The 18,217-nt window shown below is 43.9% G+C and overlaps 1 protein-coding gene across 4 annotated transcripts in view; it reads right to left on the bottom strand.

Moving 5' to 3' along the window:
* Positions 1–114: 114 nt before the first annotated feature.
* The window catches only part of sulf1 (sulfatase 1), an 83,649-nt gene continuing 65,546 nt past the window's right edge, over positions 115–18,217 (bottom strand). For 3 of the 4 annotated variants that reach the window (XM_059326656.1, XM_059326657.1, XM_059326658.1), the window contains 14 exons: positions 14,737–14,887; positions 14,457–14,632; positions 14,120–14,248; positions 13,469–13,525; positions 11,164–11,290; positions 8,536–8,734; positions 7,503–7,749; positions 7,298–7,394; positions 7,097–7,191; positions 6,844–6,915; positions 5,970–6,142; positions 5,396–5,538; positions 5,031–5,154; positions 115–1,243 (listed from right to left, as the gene is read on the bottom strand). In XM_059326656.1, the coding sequence (XP_059182639.1) occupies positions 318–1,243; positions 5,031–5,154; positions 5,396–5,538; positions 5,970–6,142; positions 6,844–6,915; positions 7,097–7,191; positions 7,298–7,394; positions 7,503–7,749; positions 8,536–8,734; positions 11,164–11,290; positions 13,469–13,525; positions 14,120–14,248; positions 14,457–14,632; positions 14,737–14,887 (2,716 nt within the window). In that variant the 3' untranslated portion in view covers positions 115–317. The remainder of the gene's footprint in view (positions 1,244–5,030; positions 5,155–5,395; positions 5,539–5,969; positions 6,143–6,843; positions 6,916–7,096; positions 7,192–7,297; positions 7,395–7,502; positions 7,750–8,535; positions 8,735–11,163; positions 11,291–13,468; positions 13,526–14,119; positions 14,249–14,456; positions 14,633–14,736; positions 14,888–18,217) is intronic. The other variant, XM_059326659.1, reaches the window with a different exon arrangement.

Below are 18,217 nucleotides of genomic sequence, written 5' to 3'. Positions count from 1 at the left end.
ACATATATTAAAAACATCAATGGTGTTATCCATATGGAATTAATCATTTTTAATCCCAACAGTTAAGTTTAGCTGCATTAAGGCTTTTTCTTTTCTAAATATATATTTGAAAAAAAAAAAACATAACACTGTTTACTAATAAATGTAGGCACCTGTAAAAAAATAAACAATAACTTTAATACTCATAATACAACTCTGACTGACTGAGGTGGCATTACTTGCCATTTCTCTTGGCAAGCTCATCTCCCAATCACTGTCTCTGTGTCTCTGTGGCGACCAGCAGCTCATTGGCTGGCTGGCCGGCGCATGCGTCTGCCTCAGAGGGTCTGATTGGAGGGCTGAGGCAGAGAGCCGCTGCCCTCGTAGTCCAAGGTGAGGGGCAGGGCCTGCAGTACCAACCCCACGCTCTGTGGGCTGCTAGTCTGTGAGGTGGGGGGGCTCCCGGTGGTGCTGGCCTGCACCTTGGGCCTCAACGTCTGTGGGGAGAAAGGGAGGTAGCCTTGGGCCTGGAAAATGTCCTCCTCTTCTTCGAGGTCCAAGCCAAGACCCTGAGGGCTGGCTGCGTCTCCGTGGCCCGGGCCGCGCTCCAGCTGGGCCTGCAGGCTGTTGTGAGCACGCAGCAGGTTGTCGTGCCGCGTCTCCAGCTCTGTCAGTCCGTTCCCGCTGAACATTCCTCCTTCTAGCTCCTCCAGCTGCTGCGCCCACTTTTCGCTGCGGAGGGCGACCCAGTCTCTTCTCGGACCCAATGGTAATCCCGTCACAGGTGACGCTGACATCACAGACGCCCCAGGTCTGCTTATGAGTCTCTCTGGAAGGTCGTTGACAACAGATTCCAGTTTCCTCTCCAGTGTGGGCCTGGGAGTGGGTGGTGCTGATGGCGTTTTGCTGGGGGCGGGGGTGGTGAGGCGAGCCTCTGCGGACTGGCCCGGCCAGACGTCGCTGGCTGAGGCCGACTCTTCTCCGCTGCCCTCTTCAAGGCCTCCACCCCCGGCCCCGGAGCCCAGCTCTGGCAGGGTGGTGTCGTCAAGGGTTCGGTTGAGTTTAAAAACGTGTTGCAGTGCAAACATATTATCTACATCCTTCTGGAAGTTCACCCAGTTGTCTGGGCTGGGGCTGTAGTCAGGCCTACATTCATAAAGGCTTTCGTTTATGCTATACAGATCCTCCAGTCCCTGCCAGTTCACCTCCTCGTCCGTCAAGTTGGGGAGCTTAACCCTGTCGTCCGTCCCATACTGGCTGTGTGCTGCCGAACAGAGAAACACAACACTGTGAGGATCTGGAGTAAAAAGAAGTTCACTCAGACACCATGCAGTCATGCCCAGCCTCCGGCTCTCACTAAAGCTGCCAGACAGGGTCTGAAGCCCCAAGCAACACACACACACACACACACACACACACACAGACACACACACACAGACACACAGACACACAGACACACAGACACACACACACACACACACACACACACACACACAGAGACAAATTCACATCCACACATCAAAGCAGCATTAGATAAACTAGACAAACACAGCACCCACACTAAGCTCAAGCCATGAGTAGTGCAAACACATGCTGCCTTAAAAATTCACAATAGAATGACGGACTGAAAAGAAAAATATTAAACAATTCATCATAATAGACTAACATACGGAGCTGCACATAAAAAAAATGGAGTGGCATAGTTAATGATAGGCCTGCACTGGAGTGAAATGCAAAGTCAGGCAACCTGGAACAAAAGAACTTAACAGCAGAGCAAACAAAAATGTGATGAATAAAACAAGAAGATGCTCAGGAGAAAATAAAATAGAAAATGAGCTTGTTGCTGAATGGCATAGCCCCAGAAAAAAAAAAGGATTCAAAATACTATCAGAAAAAGAAGCAAATAAAAGAAAATTGCAGTAAAAAGGCAGAGTTGGGCTCGCTTTGATGTCTGCAAGTAAAAACTGAGGAAAAGAAGCATCAGTGCCACTTTAGGTTGGCTTTGCTTGTGAGATCAGCTTTCGTGTAACTACTACAGCTAGAGAATGGAGATGGTTGGACATACGCTCCAGGACTCACAGGAAGGAGAGGCTTGGTCTCCTCTTTGACCATTTTCGATGCTGCTGTTGCCTGGTAAGCAGGTGCCAGAAACAGAGGTCAAAAGGGCAAAGGTCAGTGGGAGGACAGAGAGGTCGCTGCAACTCAAGTGTCCACTCTACCACTAGCTATGTGGATGTCATGCTACACTGGAACACTAATGTGATGATGAGGGTTTATTTGGCATAGCATGGAGGGTGATATTAAAGGAGTAGTTTGACATCTTTTGGGGAAATTTGTTTTCTTTCTGAGAGTGAGGTGAGAAGATTTATACCACTGTCATATATCTGTCTGTAACAAACATGTTTGAAGCTGCAGCCAGGAGACAATTTGCTTAGCTTTGCATAAAGATGCAAATGTACAGTTTATGTGTTTATTACAGGGTTTCCACTTGAAATCCCTAGTCTATGAATTTGAGGGGAAAAAAAAGGGCCTTGAAAGTTTTTTAAAAATAGACTGAAAGTTCTTGTTTATTTTAATGCCTGGTACAACTAAATGTACATTTGTTTGGACAAATATAATGATAACAACAACAAAAAACTCACAAGAGTTTAATTTAAGAGCTGATATCTAGCCATTTCCATGGTTTTCTTGTGAATGATTTTGGCTATTAACAAGAAAACCATGGAAAATGGCTATGATTTTTTCCATGACTGTATATATTTTTTAACTTAATGTTTATAAATAGGCTGACTCTGAATGTGTATCTCCTGCAGTTTCATCGCTGTTGCTGCTATGCTGTGTGGGGTGCTGGGCCTGGAATTAGATTTGATTCAAATCCTTGAATTAGATTAAGAAGGTATAGGAACCCTGTAATTAATTAGCTAGTAAGCTAACCAGCTGCTGGGTTGAGCTTCATATTTCACATACAGATGTGAGAGTGGTATTAATCTTCTGACTCTCTGCAAGAAAGCAAATGAACTTATTACCCAAAATGTCTAACTCCCCCTTTAAGCTTTCATGTAGAATATGATGCATGAGGTGGGATGATACAGTATCGTGCATTGTCATTCACATGCACTTGATGCTCAGTTGGCTCTCAAGTAGAAGCACATATTCAGCACCTCCATATTTGACTTCTCAGTTTATATTTAGCCATGCTATCATAAAAATAGCTATAAAGAATCAACTTGTATTTTTACGTGAGCAACTGCTACAAATGTTGCGTTCTCAAGCAAAAGGTGTGAAAATATGCGTCAAAGAGAATATCTGAACTGCTGTTTGTATGTTAAAGCTGCAGATAAAAGTGAAGACAGACTGTGTGCACAGAGGTGACAACAAATCAAGCTGCTTTGATGAGAAAAAAAAATCTGTTATGATTGGTTAGCATGTCCCCAGCATGCAGCCACAGATTAAGCACCAGCAACTCCACGGATGGATGTATTAGTGGGAATGAGGCAATTCGGCCCATGCAGGTGTTAAAAGAAAAAAGCCACTGAAGAGAAACAAAAATTGGTGGATACCTGTGTGGCTCATAGCTTCCTCCATCTTTACCTCCTGATCGGAAAAATAAAAGCAATCGATTGTTAATGCTTTGATTCAGGGAGATATGGGAAGGGAAATAAATCGATCATTCACATTGAAGATTTCTTCATGCACAGCTGCTACTCCCTATGGAGAAATGCAATTATTGGATGATCAGAATGAGGAGGGGAGGAAGGAGGAGAAAGGAGATTTGAATGGAGGAAAAGTTGGAAAAGGTCATACGATTGGTCTGGATGGAGAGATGAAGATTGAGTGCTTTGTGAAGTGTAGAGTTCAACAGGGGTTTCCCTTTCAAAGCAGAACACACAGGGTTATCCAGTCAGGTGATCGTGATGGTGAAGTCACACAGTAAGTAGATGCAAGTAACTGCTAGATCCATTTCACAAGAAAGTTAAACTTTAATAATCTATTCCTCCAACAAAAACATCACTTGATGTAACCACAACAGCAATTTCATTGGTTCAGGGAGCTGGCATCGTCCCAGAGCGAGGGCAGCCAGTACAAGTAAGAGATTTTAGGCTGCTATGTGACATGCGTTGGCACCGTTTTGACAAGTCTGCCATGCCAGCACTGAAACACAATCAGTTTTCTCAGAGCAGCTTGGCCGCTCCAGTGCTCCACTCTCCAGCTGGTAATTACAGACATTAAGTTTTTATCCTCAGGACATAAACAACGTAGCCAGTTTGTGCCACACACGAACGCTGCAGTTCGGCCTTATAGGCTTCGGTCACTGTGGCATTACTTATTAACCACCTCCGCTGCTGGGATGTCTGCTCAGTAAGGATGCTTGGACCATGTGGTAGTAGTAAAAAATACATTGTGGCTGATTATGGCAGTGATGCATGACAAGCCCAAATAAAATGACAGCCTCAACTGCCGTGATGACAGCATCCTCCAAAATAATATCTCTAACACTCTGAGTCACACCAGGGATGATGGCCAGGACTTTCAACTGTGACATGGCCTTATTTTTAATTGAAAAAGTACTTGGAAGGTCCTGGGCTGAGAAAGAGAGGTCTGGGTGTGTGTGCATGTGTGTGTCATCGTGAACAAAACTTTTCAACAAACATCAACAAATGACGAATTTCCTTGACCTCCACCTGAAATTTCAGCATACATCACTGAGTGGATCATCCCCAAACACATGCAGCATGCAGATATGTGCAAACACACACACCACTTGAGACTGAAACAGATCCGAAACACAGCAGAAGACTAGACTGAAATATCAGTTCTACCATCAAGTTAGCAGTGTTCTTTTAACTTAACTGAATTAAATTTAAGTTTTTTTTCCAACACATTAACTGGTCCAGCTCTCAACTTCACTCTAATTCTTCTGTGTGCAAAATCTGTTTCAGTCCTTTTTGGCATAACAGCAACCACTAACCCAGTGTAACACTCCATATGTCCATCTGTTTCAGGACAGGTAGGTAGGGAACAAAAAAACAGGCTGAAAAAAGCGTTTTTACCTGTGTCCAAGCCTTTTGGGCGAGGGTTACACTGCTTGTAACCTTGACAACTCCTCATCTCCATCAGCTGGGCATGGAGAGAGTTCAGTACGTCCCGATCCACTGAATACACCGCGTTGGTCAGCTGCACAGGTACAACAAACACAGAAATTTAGCAGTCACATGAAAATATTGAAATTCAATGTTTCTATTGTCACATAAAAACCTTCAGATTTACTTAGAGAGAGAGAGAGAGAGAGAGACAGAGAGAGAGAGACAGAGAGACAGAGAGAGAGAGCGAGAGAGAGAGACAGAGAGACAGAGAGAGAGAGAGAGAGAGAGAGAGAGAGAGAGAGAACAGAGAGACACAGCTGATGTTCACCCACCTGGTAGGGGTCACTGTTGAGGTCAAAGTACTCCAGGAAGCCAGTGGAGAACTCACAGAACAAGGTGTTGTGGCTCTCGTTGATGGTTCTCAGGCACCAGTAGGTGTTGTTGTTGGAACTGGTGCATGCACAGAATCCACCCACTAGACAGAATCATTGCAATTGTAGTCACTCTTCAGCAACTACTGACAAATATCTTGGCAGAGCTAACAGATCATTAATTTTCACATTTGCTCAATGCTCTAGAGGAAAGCATGTTCCCTGTAATAGCTGCTTTAGAGACAGTTTTTCTTGATTATAAGGTACTATGTGGAATTTTCAGAAAATACCATTTATTAATGACACCAAGGGGAGTTAAATGCTTGTGACAGAACATGATTGGCCATCATGTTGATTATTATGTGAATGTACAGTCTACAGGCTGTATAGCCAGCCGAGAGAGTTGGGAAACGTCACACATGATCAATACAAAGACCAATAACTTTGAACCTTAAAAACAGGGCGAGGAAAATTTAAGAGCTTCTTATATTAAATTGTGTCGCATTATAAAAGAGCTTGAAGCCAATATACATACATGTCCAGAGAGGAGCAGTCTGCCAGTGGTCATTGTTATGTGTGAAGCAGGTGAGGCCGGGCAGACTGCAGTCGTCTCCCTTTCTCTGCCTCTTCTTCTCCTTCCTTTCCTTCTTCCTTCTCCGGATCTCATTGTACAACTGAACCTTCCCGTCCATTTCCTGCGCTGCCTCCCTGTGGGCAGAAACGTGAGAGAATTACAAAACAGTGTTGCTGCAAAGATGACATCAGCCCTACCCTCTCTAATGCCAGGAACCACAGTGGTGGAGGATCTGGAGGGGACTTCCAGAAGGCATCTCCGATGCCAGGATACGACAGTCTGTTTACTTTCATGTTTAAGCTCCTACTAGGTCTAATTTTCTCTGGGATGACATTCTAGCCACTGTCCCCTCTTCCTCCCGGCCTGAACACAGAACAGGCGCTGCAAAAGAGCAGCTGCTTTGTATTGCCGTAATCTGTTTCCAATGTTTCCCGGTGCAAGCTGATCACTGTGTTTGAGGGATTGACTGATTTTCCCACTGTTGAGTCATTCTATCTTCCCATGCGAGTCAATCACTTCCAGACACACGCACATAAAATAGATCCCTGGACATGCATCTGCTTGGTCATTTAAACTCCATTCAGGGAGCAAATACTGAATACTGAATGAAAATGTCCATACAAACATGATCACATTCAAAACACACACATGCTAATCTAGTTATCTAAACAAAGGTAAGCTTTGTGTTTAATTCTGACATGCAGTGACCATGCAGCAACCATGAACAGTCAACTAATATCATAAGATAGTTTCACACTTGATGAGTTGATGGTCAGTGTTAATTAATAAGGGTTGACGCTAAATGGGGCAAACCCGTAATTAAAGGGGAACTCACTTAAATGGATGGAGTTGATCATTCCTGTTCTTCAATCTCTCTGCTTTGTTTCTGCCTCCTTTGCTAAAATAGCTGGTTTTATAAACAGAGACAGAGACTAAGGACCAGGCAGTAAAACTTTTTTTTAAAGTGGACTCCAATAGGGCTTTGCATCAAGCCTAAAACAAGCTATAAATAACTTGCATTCTGGGTGGAAATAACATGAAAGAGATACACATATGTGTGAGGTGGAATGTGAATGAGAATGACTAACCTCCTCTTTCCACAGTCACACTCATCTGGACGTGTCCTCTTGAGGTGGCCTCTTACTTCTCGCAGGTTTTTGATTTTATCTTGAAGTGCTTCAATCTGGAATTAAATATACAACAACATATATATGATGAGTTAACTTTGATCATGTATGACAAATCCTTGACCACTGGAGAAGACGTGTTTTGTGTGGCAGGCTTCTAACCTCCTGATCCACGTAGCTCTTATGGTCTTTCCAAGCTCTGGAGGACTGGTAGATTTCTCTTTCGCAATGCACGCTGTCATTCATCAAGATATAACACCTGAAATAGATGCAGGAAAAGCTGTCATACACTGTTCTTTTGACAGACATACAGTATATATGCATAGGAAGTCAATTTTGAGACACTGAAGAGAGGCTGGCTTCTCACTTGTGGGTAACTTTCACAGAGTTGGGGTATCCCACAGCATTAGTATCATCGGCCAGCATTTCCTCCGAACCGTCATCCGACCCCAAATTGAACTCGGGGTCCTCTGGGTTGTAGTGGCGCTTTGAGATGACACGGCGGCGGACAGCTGACTGATCGTCTGCCTGAAGGTCGATGTCATATATCTGACCTTCAAACTCCACAGACAGAGACCTGGTCTGCCGGGTGTGGACAAAACGTGGCCGATAACCTGGAAAATAAAATTTTTAAAAACTTGATTTAAGCCTATTTTACTAAAACTTCTGTTAGGAAAAATAACCAAATCAAAGCCTAAAATAGTGATATTTATCAAAATAACTTTATTCTACATCTCAATTAAAATTCGAAAAGTGTTTGCCCAAACTAGATCATGAAAAAAACATTAAATTCCACCCTTTTTAGTGCAACTGGGCTGAATGAACAGGCAAGCAACAAAACAGTAAGTACAGGTTGAATAAAATAGTTCAATATGTATAGCATGTGATGTTTGCTTTTTATTGCCCAATATTAGTACTCTTTGTATATATAGATCATGTTTTATTACAGTTTTTTGTAAAATAAGTGATTAAAGATATTCAACTTGTGTTTTTTCTTTTTTTATATAATTTATGGCATTATAACTGTGTCACACTGTATAAAAACATTTTTGAATTCTGAAACTGTTTGGGGCTTAGAGGGTTCAAGGTTTATCAGTTTTCACATTTCAGTTACACCTTTTCTGAGCAACACTAGAGGGCATCAAACCACTCAAAACCACAATCCCAACAGCGCACACACACAAGGCAGCATCCACAGAACAAATTGCAGGACTTGTTGCAGGATGTTTGCTTTTTCCGTGCATATGTCTCCCCTTAGAGCGTGAATAATCCGTTACAGGAAGTCAAGGCCGGAGCCTTTGCAGACTCTCAGTATGGTATTGAGAAACATCAATACAAAGTTGTAAGTTAAGGAGAAAGCTGGTGCTGATGTTAGGCATGCCAGATTCATGTGTACTCACGCTGGCCCGATCGGTGGGACTGGCGCTCCATTCGGGAGGGTTTGTGGAAAGTGTCCCCACAGTCGCAGCCTCTCTCTCTATTGTCATAACTGCTGCGGGGCTTCAGGCTGCGGGCCCTCTTCCTCGAGCCTTCTTTCGAACCACCTTTGCACTTTTGTATCCTCCACTTCCCTGTGATCTCCTCCACACAATGCCATTTCTGTCAACAACAACCACAGCAGAAATAAACAAGGAGAAACAATATGCCCTCACAAATTCTTTCTGCTAACTTAATTTCTATGGGCAGATTTCAAGCGATCAAGTGTCCTTGATCTGTATCACTTTTTGGAATTTTCCATGTTAGTTTAACAATGAACAGATTTTCTGGCATAGCTAATAATAAGTGGAATAGATGTTAACAATAAGAATAAGTTAATCCCAGATAAAAGCCTCTGTTTTGATTTTTCGAACTCCTTGAGAAACACATGCTTCTGACGGATATATCGGGAAAATCTCAGCCTGTGGGAAAGAATGGCATCCAAAAGCGGCAGGAAAGATAAACCAAAGCGACCACATGAGATGAACTGGGCCTGTCTGGTGTCTAGAAAATGAAGAGGAAACCCCTATCACTCTCACACTGGGTATGTCTGTGCCAAGTGCGTCACCAGCGTAATTGTGTAAATATATATCCACGCACTCGCCTTCATGGCTTGGTCTTTCTCAACATGTATTCCCACCAGGAAAAGAAAGCTGAGGCTAATTGCTGTGAGTAGGTCTTGTATAAATGGAAGAGACACATCTGCAGAGCGCAGTGCAGATGATCAGTGGCGAGTGTGGGAACGAGGGTCCAAACAAAGGGCCATAAAGCAGCTCAGGTTTCTTTTGGAAGGCTCATATAGTGACGAAGAGCTTACGGGCCAAACAAAGCTGTTATGTCAGCATTCGACTAGACATGGGGGAGAGAGAGAGATGTATTGTCACTCAGGGATGAAAACAATCTCTGTCTCTCTTTATCCCTTTCCCTCGCCCTCCCTCCTGAGTGCTTTTCCGGCACAGAAGTACCACTGCAGCAGCAGGACAGCAGAGATGGATGAGAAAGCGAGGAAGATGAGGAGGATGGGGTAGTTGGGAGCAGACATTGGTGACCATGCAACCGAAACATGAGCGGTAAGTGGAAGACCCAAAGAAACCGCAAGCCACTCGTAGCATTTTGTACCCCCAGAAACATACAGTAACAGATATTTATCCATGTCCCTGGTGAGTAAATCTCGTGTACCCACAACAGACCCATAGCATTATCACATGATCGATTCTGAAGGACCGCAACAGCTCGGCGACAAAACACAACAGAGGCTTTGCTCTGAGAAAATTCTGCTCTGTCTGAACAAAAGATCATGCGGTCATATTCAAAAGGCAAAAACAAAACTCCCATTCGAACCGGGTTCAAGACCGAGTTTTAATGTCTTCGTTGACCCCTTTAAAGGTCCCATATTGTAAAAAGTGAGATTTCCTTGTTCATATTTTTTAATTGTAAAGCATATAAATACTATAATATAAATACTGTGAAAGTATTGAAATGCTTAGTCTATGCAGAAATTCACATAGCCCACATTCGTAAGGACTTCTACTGTATAAGGTTGTGATGTCTCTATACAGTATATAGGTTGAAGGTGCTGCTACAGTGCCGTTACAGCCAATAGGGACTTTACGCAGTGACATTTGAAGGGATTGCTACAGCTTCTCAAAATACAAATACGAACATCATATGTCCTCTGCAAGGAATTTCAGGACAATGCGTCAGTTAGAGCACTGAGCAAGGTTTTTTTTCCGACAGGGAGTTGAGTTGGCATTTAAAGTCATAAAACAAACTGTAAAATACAGAGCAAGAGGAAAAAGAGAGATCAGAACAAAATGAAGAGGAGCGATACAGCACTTGCCTGCTGTGCCTTAAGTACAATTTCCCTGTAATTTTCTAAGAGACACACCACTGGCTCTCAGGCTGCTCACTGGGAGGTCATGTTAAATCATGCCAGACGGGCAAATTATGACCAAACTTTATCCTTCATGCTGTGCAGCAACATATCATGATGTAAACTGTAAATGCAGCCACAAGAAGACACTTTTACACTATACACAGGTGCACGCACATACTGTAACCACAGCCTCACATGCATTCACACAACACACACTGCTGAGCTCAACTGCTCCGTTGCTGTCTTTAATAACTGATTGTTACATACACACATTTATGTGACCATAAACTGGATCTGGATTGCATTACTCTAGCCCATAGAAACCCTGCCTGTCATTTAAGGCTACCTGAAACTTGTAACAATTTGTTTTGTTCTGGTCCTTGTGCTCCAAGGCCACATAATGTACCACTTGGCTGTTGGTCTGCCAGAAAATTAATGGGAACAGATGAAAGAGAAGTACCAACACATTAATGCACTACAAAACAGTGCAAAAGGGTCCAATTATGAACCAACTGATGCACTGTAAATGGCTATTTTACTTTTGGCTCAGCAAGCAACATGGAGATCACATCAAGACGAGTGGTACTCTTTACTGTTAGAAAAGAACTGAAGAAATGTTCCTGAACGATTATCAGGGGAACTCATTTTCATTTGCACATGGGTGTGTTTGTTTTACCTGTCCAGGCTGTTCACAGGGCGTCTGGAATTCCGCCTGCTGGCAAGTCTCTTTGACCTTCTTGTACTTTGGAAGGCTGTTGGTGTGCTGCGTGTTCACCGAGTCTTCCTTCTTCCTCAGGATCTTTCTGCATAAAACAACAAATAAACAGAATTTAGAGGAAATTGGCGTCTGCAGACTTATTTAGGGAGTCAATACACAATTCAATTATTATGATATTAGCTGAGCTGAAAGTGTGATTCACTATTTCCTGTGTGCTTCACATGGTCATGCCCAGTGAATGGCTAAGTTATGTAGCGTCTGTGTGTGCCAGAAGGTCTGGGCACGGAGCTCAGCTCAGTCTCACACCACTGCTCAGCTTCAGGCCAAGCTGTTTGACCTTGGCTTGGCATCATGTTCAACTGTCCTGCCCCTTTCTCCTCTGCTACTACCACAAGACCTGGCTGAGTGTGTTGCTAAGGCCATGCCAACCCCCCCTCCATCCCCTGCTTTATCCCCAACTCTCTGCCAACACGGCCTGTCTGCCCACGACCCACAGACAGAATGATGGCGACGACGAAGCATAAAACAACCTGTGCCCTGCAAGACTAGAACCGTTGTCTTGTCTGATCCTGTCTAGCGCTCTATTCCAGGGGAAAACAGCCAATGTTCACACACTGGCTTGGCTCTAGTCCCCAGCCTTTAGCTAAGGGTGATTAAAAAGCTAACAGTTGTTGTCGATCTCACTCCCTGATGGCTGCATTATGCCGATTATTAGACTTTCAAACAACATATTCAGCCCCGGCTGTCCGTCAGCATTACGCAGACACGGAGGAACAGTACTGTAAGGTCATGTGAGGATCTTAGATCATAGAGCATATCACATGAGCAGTGAGTACAAAAAAACATTAGCTACTCTGTTTGTGCTGCTACATCTGTGCCCGAGTAACAGAGTGAAAGGTCTGTGGAGGCTAATCTCAGCATTTAGAGACAGGCGCACAAGCTGACAGGTTTTATAAACAGTGTGGATTAATGGAGGGATGGATTAAAAGAGCTAAAGCCCCTACATGTCAAAGGTTACACTCTTTTCATTTCATACACAGCAGTCCATAGGCCGGCGAGTTCTTGTGTCACACAGACATACACCAGCAGGAGACTGATCTGTATGCACGGCAGCACAGTTAACGAGTGCTTCTTTTGTGCTCTTGGATGCGTGTCTGCAGATGTTGGCAAATGAGCAAATTAGTGGAAAGGAGATGGGAGGGCCAAGCCAGTGATTTGAAGAAGAAAAAAAAAGGGATTGCGAGGAAATGATAGTGGGGAAAACAGCAGCTGGAGGGGTGACATACTGTAATATACAGTATCATTACACATGCTGCAAGCACGATCTGGCGTCAACCAGTGTTACTGTTCTCTTACTCTTCATTTTCCTACCAATGTCTTTCCTTTCTCATTTCATTTTTTTTTTCTGAGGCACCTGTATCATGCGACAAAACAAGCTTGATGGGATTATTTATTTCCAAGTTGTCAGGTTTCTGTCAGTGTACCCCTGGCATTACCACAGCTTAACATGCTAAGTGAACAAAAGCGGGCTGTCAGATTGGCGGTATCGTTTTCTGCAACATATACCTGGCAGCGGAGGAGAGGTTAAATAAAGAGCTGACAGGGTTTGTGAGAGAGCATGTGCTGTATGCCATCGCGTGCACTACAAAGAAAACAGTCTTGGGGGAAACAGTGGAGCGTTGGCTGTAGTGTGGCGGCTGCATTCCACACTGGGAGAGCTGGTGACATGTCCTGTGAGTGGATTGAGTGTGAGCCTCCCAGCCATTCCTCAGGTAACATCATCCTGAGCCTGGCTAGTCTTTGTTTATTTTGCGTGTGTCTAGTTATCTTCCGTCTGTCTCTGCCAGTGCACGAACAGCAGGCTAAGTCAGGTTTATGGCCCTGATCATGTGCTCCATATATGCAAGGCCCCCTCAGAAGACAAAGATGCCGCTTGTTTTTCTTGTAAATGATCAAATGACCTGGCTACACATGCGTCAGTGCCTCTTGCGTGAACTATCGTAATTTGCCAGCCGCTTATAGCTTTACCAAACAACTTTGAATACTTCAACCCTGTCCACCGCCATCGCCTTCCAAGCCGCCTGTGGTCAGGAAATGTCTGTCAGATAACAAATAACTGGGAAAAGTGCAATAGGGAACGTCGCTGAGCCCTGCACAGTTTGGGTTCATTGAAATGTTTTGTCAGGTTTTTGTGACACACAATGCTCTGCAATGACATGGATGTGCCTGTGGTGTGGAAAGGGAATAAAGAACACCAGTTTACCCTCGCTCCACCAGGAATGTGTCCCTCCAGACTTTGGGTTTCCGGTTGGGTTTGAATCTGGGAAAACAAAACGCACAAAGTTTATAGAATTCATATGGCCTATGCACTCACCATCGGCTGCAGTATGTCGGGCATGCAGTAAATCATAGTAAACTCAAGACCTTGTGGGCTGCAGAATAGTGTAAAAATTCTTTGAGCATTAAATGGATTATCCCAGTTCTTTTTGTTAGTCTCTATTTTTCTAAGAGTTTTTTTTCCCTTTAGTACTGCAGACATATTAACAAAAGCTGTTTGTGCTCTTTTTAAATGTCTAATAGTAAAAGGACAATGTTTTTTCATTCATATTGGACCGTGTTTGTACAGTGGGTTTGCTGGGGAAACAAATGATTCAACTTGCAAACAAATTCTACGGGAAACTTCATCAGAATAACCTCAGTAAATCTGAGCCAAAGTCCTGCAGCCAAGGAAAATCCACCAAATTGCCCCAAACCCACTTTATGCTCAGCTGGAGCAAAAGCAATTATTTTGGTTATGGAAATCTGCATTTGCTCAATAATGCCAAGCGAACAGGACTGTTGGTCATATCATGCACGCTGTGCAATTACTGTACATAATATCTATTACAGCATGGTATGATGTATCCATACAGACCTATTGCCAGTCCTTTCCTGTTCCAGCAGCTTAAGGATGGACTTTCCATCCATGTCTGGAGGAGTGTCCAGCCCGGCGATGTGAAGAATCGTGGGAGCGAGGTCAATGTTCAGCACCAGATGAGGGTTTCTGAAGAAGCACAGGCACATAAAGTTTTCTTAATCTTCTGAAATACATGTGACATTAAATAACAAAAGATAGAACTTCACGTGCTGAGAGAAAGATAAATCAAGATACACACAGCACAGTTCATCCTTGACCTTTTACAATGTGGAGACCATTTGTCATTTGTTAACGAAGAAATGTGATAAAGGCTTTAGCTGTTGCTTGGACTTACACTGCCCCTGGCTCTATGTTGGGTCCTCTCAGAAAGAATGGCACACGGATGTCAAAGTCATAAGGCATTGACTTGCCTTTGACTAATCCAAACTGACCAATGTGGTAGCCATGGTCTGCTGTATAGATGACGTAAGTGTTGTCCAGCTCTCCAGTTTCCTCGAGCATCTCAAACACCTGAGAAGCAAAATGAGTGATAATAACAAGATAGACAGTGGAATACCCAGACATGCCTCAGAGGAACAGCTATCATTAAAAAATCTATTAATAATTCGTCTTACCTTCTGCACAGAATCGTCCACTGACATGAGAGTCTGCAATCTTTTCCGATGGAGGAAGTTGGTGAACTCCATGTGGATGGGTCTCATGGGGCCAGTGTACTGCATGATCCAGTGTTTGTCCATATTTGGGGCATAGTTGTAGCTGGGGGTGCTAGGAGGAGGGCACAAAGGAAGGAGAGAGGAGACAGGCATGTGAATAAACTGCTTGTATTTAGGATTTATAGAACATACATGTGTGCGTGCCTGATGAAATCGCAAAGACGCAAGAAAATCTTCATGGCGAGCTGCGAGTCATGAGAGCACGTAACAACTATGAAGACCCCATTTGAGATGCCAAAAAACACCTGTCTGCTACTTTTCACAAACTACTGCTCAGTAACAGGTGCCACAGTTGTCCACTGCGTTTGACACGCATCAATAGCTGCTCTGTTTGTTGAAGGAAATGTCTTAATACTCAGCAGCCAGCACCTTAGCTGTTTTTCCACACCTCTCTCTCTCAGGCCATCTCTCCCCTCACACAGAGACGAGAGTCTCCCAGCTCCACTGCGCTCTTGGCACGGACAAGTCATTTGAGGGTTGGCACATGCTTAAGAAAATAATAGGCCCCAAAGTCAAGTTTGCAACAACTTCTGGACCAAAAACTCAATAAGTCATGGTCATTTGAAAAGGGGAATAACAAGAGTGGGTAAAGAGCAAGAGGGAGGTAGAAACAGTCTTGTTTGTGGAGTTATAGCTGAGAGAAGCTGTTCACCTGTCTGTCGCATTAGCTGGAGAGTAAAGAAGAGAGATAAACAGTCGACTTATGTATGAAAGTTTCTGGAGTTCAAAGCAAAATGGTATATGATCCACCAATGCCATGCTTCGTGATTCGTATCTGCACTGAAATTTAAAGGGCTCTTCCTTGGCCTATGCTACACCCTTACACAGAGTTTTATGAATATCAGGCGACTAGTGTTTCCGTAATTCTGTTGACAAACAGACAAAAAAAAAAACCAACAACAAATAAACAAACCAAACCGAAAACATAACATAGGTAATAATATACTGCAAGCATATGTAGTTAGCCCCAAAATTCATAGTCATGACAACAAAACATATTTTCCCTTCCACTACAAGTGAAACAAGTTAATTCCTAAAACAAAAAATAAATGAACAGGTTCTACTCGTTAATAAGCAGCTGCTGGACAAAGTATCAAGACTTAGATACTTAATAAAGACCTGCTGGAAGCTGCTTTGCTCTGACTGAGTGAGCTGCCTTCTGCCCTCGTCTCCTCAGGTCTGCTTTGTGAGAAGGGTGAACTCTTCACCCACCTAGCCAGGCGGTCTAATAAGCCCCACAAAGGGACCTGTCTCTGGGCAATGGGCCACCAAGGTATGGGGCCCTGGGCACAAGGGAACCAGGAATGCAGAGGTCAGTGGAACGAAGCCAGTCCATAGGAGAGGTCACACCTGCCACCTGTCACATATAGGTCGTTGTTTTGTGGTATTAGCCCTGGATTACAGCAGCCCAAGGCCCGCTGTTCACCCCAGAATGCCTCCTGACCTTTCAAAACTTAACATAGACACATCCCGCATGAGGATTAGTGACATTCCCTAAAACAACTTGTTGAGCTACGACCAGAATAACTTCTGCTCTAGACAGACATGCCACTGAGGAACCACACAGCATCTATGGTGTTTAAAATAAGTCAAGAGCTTGGCTTACATCTTAGAGACGGAGTAAAAACACCTTCAGTGTGGAATGTTAATGACATTAACATCAAACACTCCCCTACTATTGTTGCTGTCAAAAGTACAGACGCTCATTTGATTTATGAGGCAGCTCCTCCTTTACTGCCACGCTGTCTCTTCCCAACTCTGTGCATTAGGGATTAGAGGTATCAGGCAGAAAGTGGCAGAGCAGACAAATGTCATGTCTTATCTTTCAATTAGGGGATGGCCTTACCAGGAACTGACTGGGTTTTGTAGAGAATTACTAAAGAACCCATTTAAACTCATGCTGGAACAGTGTCAAAACAAAATAATAGATATAAAGGCATTTGCTCCACAACATCTGCCAGGAAAAAAGAAACTTTTTCCATATTGGTTATAAAAGCATGTAGTAAACAAACACCAAAACAACCACACACCCAAACCAACCACCTGTGCTGCTGCAGTAAGGACACCACATACCGCCCACCCTGCACCTACACACAATCACTGGGGCAACCCCTTTGGTCACCCCCGGGCCCCTAGTCCCACCCACTTCACCCAGAGGCTAGAGCTAAAAATAAATTAATAATGTCACAAAGGGTGTTCCAAAGCACACAATGCATTCCTCTCGCCCCAAGAGCCGCAGGGAGAAAATGCTGATTGATATGGACAGGATCAGGAAGTGCTTTGCAAATTTCACAGGAGGGGAGGGAGGCGTGGGGAGAGCAGCAAGGGATGAGAAAACAGGAGAAGATGCTGGGAGACACAGAGGGAGAAGTAAATAGAGAGACAGAAACAGAGATATACAGATAGAGCGATGGAGCAAACAGACAGAAGGGAATGTTAAGTGGGATAGAAAGTGAGAAGATGGGAGTGGGAAACACTCAAAGTGCTGAGAAACAGCAAGAAACGGAAAATTAAGCAAAAATGGCAGCCTTGAACCTTGTATCCTCTTCTCTAAAACACCCTGCCTCCCCCCACCCAGTGGAGGAGTGCATCCTGGGAGATTGTTGGAGGGCCCACCAAGAGATGGCAGGGCATGTTGCCATGGAAAGACCCAAAGCATTGCAACGCTGCCTCAACTCAGTAATGAGAGTTGTGGGAGGCCAATGTGGGCTTGGCATGAGCACCGTGCTCCGTAAAAAAAGCCATCCCTGATCATCTTCATGGTATGTGCCCCTGCTATTCTTGGATGATAAATCATTTTGATTTCACGCTTGTCGAGTTGTCGGCCCAAGCCGCTTCTAAGCAACCTGTCATCACTGGGAATTGAGGGGCGTGAGTACTGTAATAATGTTATGTACACCAAATCATAAAAAGTCAAATTGGATGTTAACGAGAAAAATTCCATAAAGCAGCAGATGGAAGCAGCCTGAATGTCTGTGTATATAATCTGTAAATATAGGTCCTGAACATTCATTTTGCATGATTTTACGGGGTTAAAGAACCCTGATGGGTGTATATGTGTTAGGCTAAGTTCACACGAAACGATTTTCAAAGTCGGCAGATTGCGTTACTGTTCACACTACGCAACTTGCCACATAACGCTTGAGTGCTGAGCCACTGGGGGATTTCTTCGGGGACTTCCAAAAACGGTTGCAGATGAAAGTTTAAAATTGAGGGCTAAAGCCATGTAGCGTGAACTAGCCATTAGTGTGTATAGCTCTCTTGCGTGGCTACACCCATTTTCGTTCTTGAATAAGGGGAAAAAACCTCCAGCGTGTTTGTATTTCCTTCAGCCAATCACTTTAGTATTGGTGAGATTTAGCCCAAGATGCAGCAAAGGTGT

Source organism: Centropristis striata, chromosome 23 (genome assembly GCF_030273125.1).
Source record: "Centropristis striata isolate RG_2023a ecotype Rhode Island chromosome 23, C.striata_1.0, whole genome shotgun sequence".
In the NCBI taxonomy this organism is placed as follows: Eukaryota; Metazoa; Chordata; class Actinopteri; order Perciformes; family Serranidae; genus Centropristis; species Centropristis striata.
Note: the sequence above shows the minus strand (reverse complement) of the source record. Positions and strands in the feature narration are given on the sequence as shown.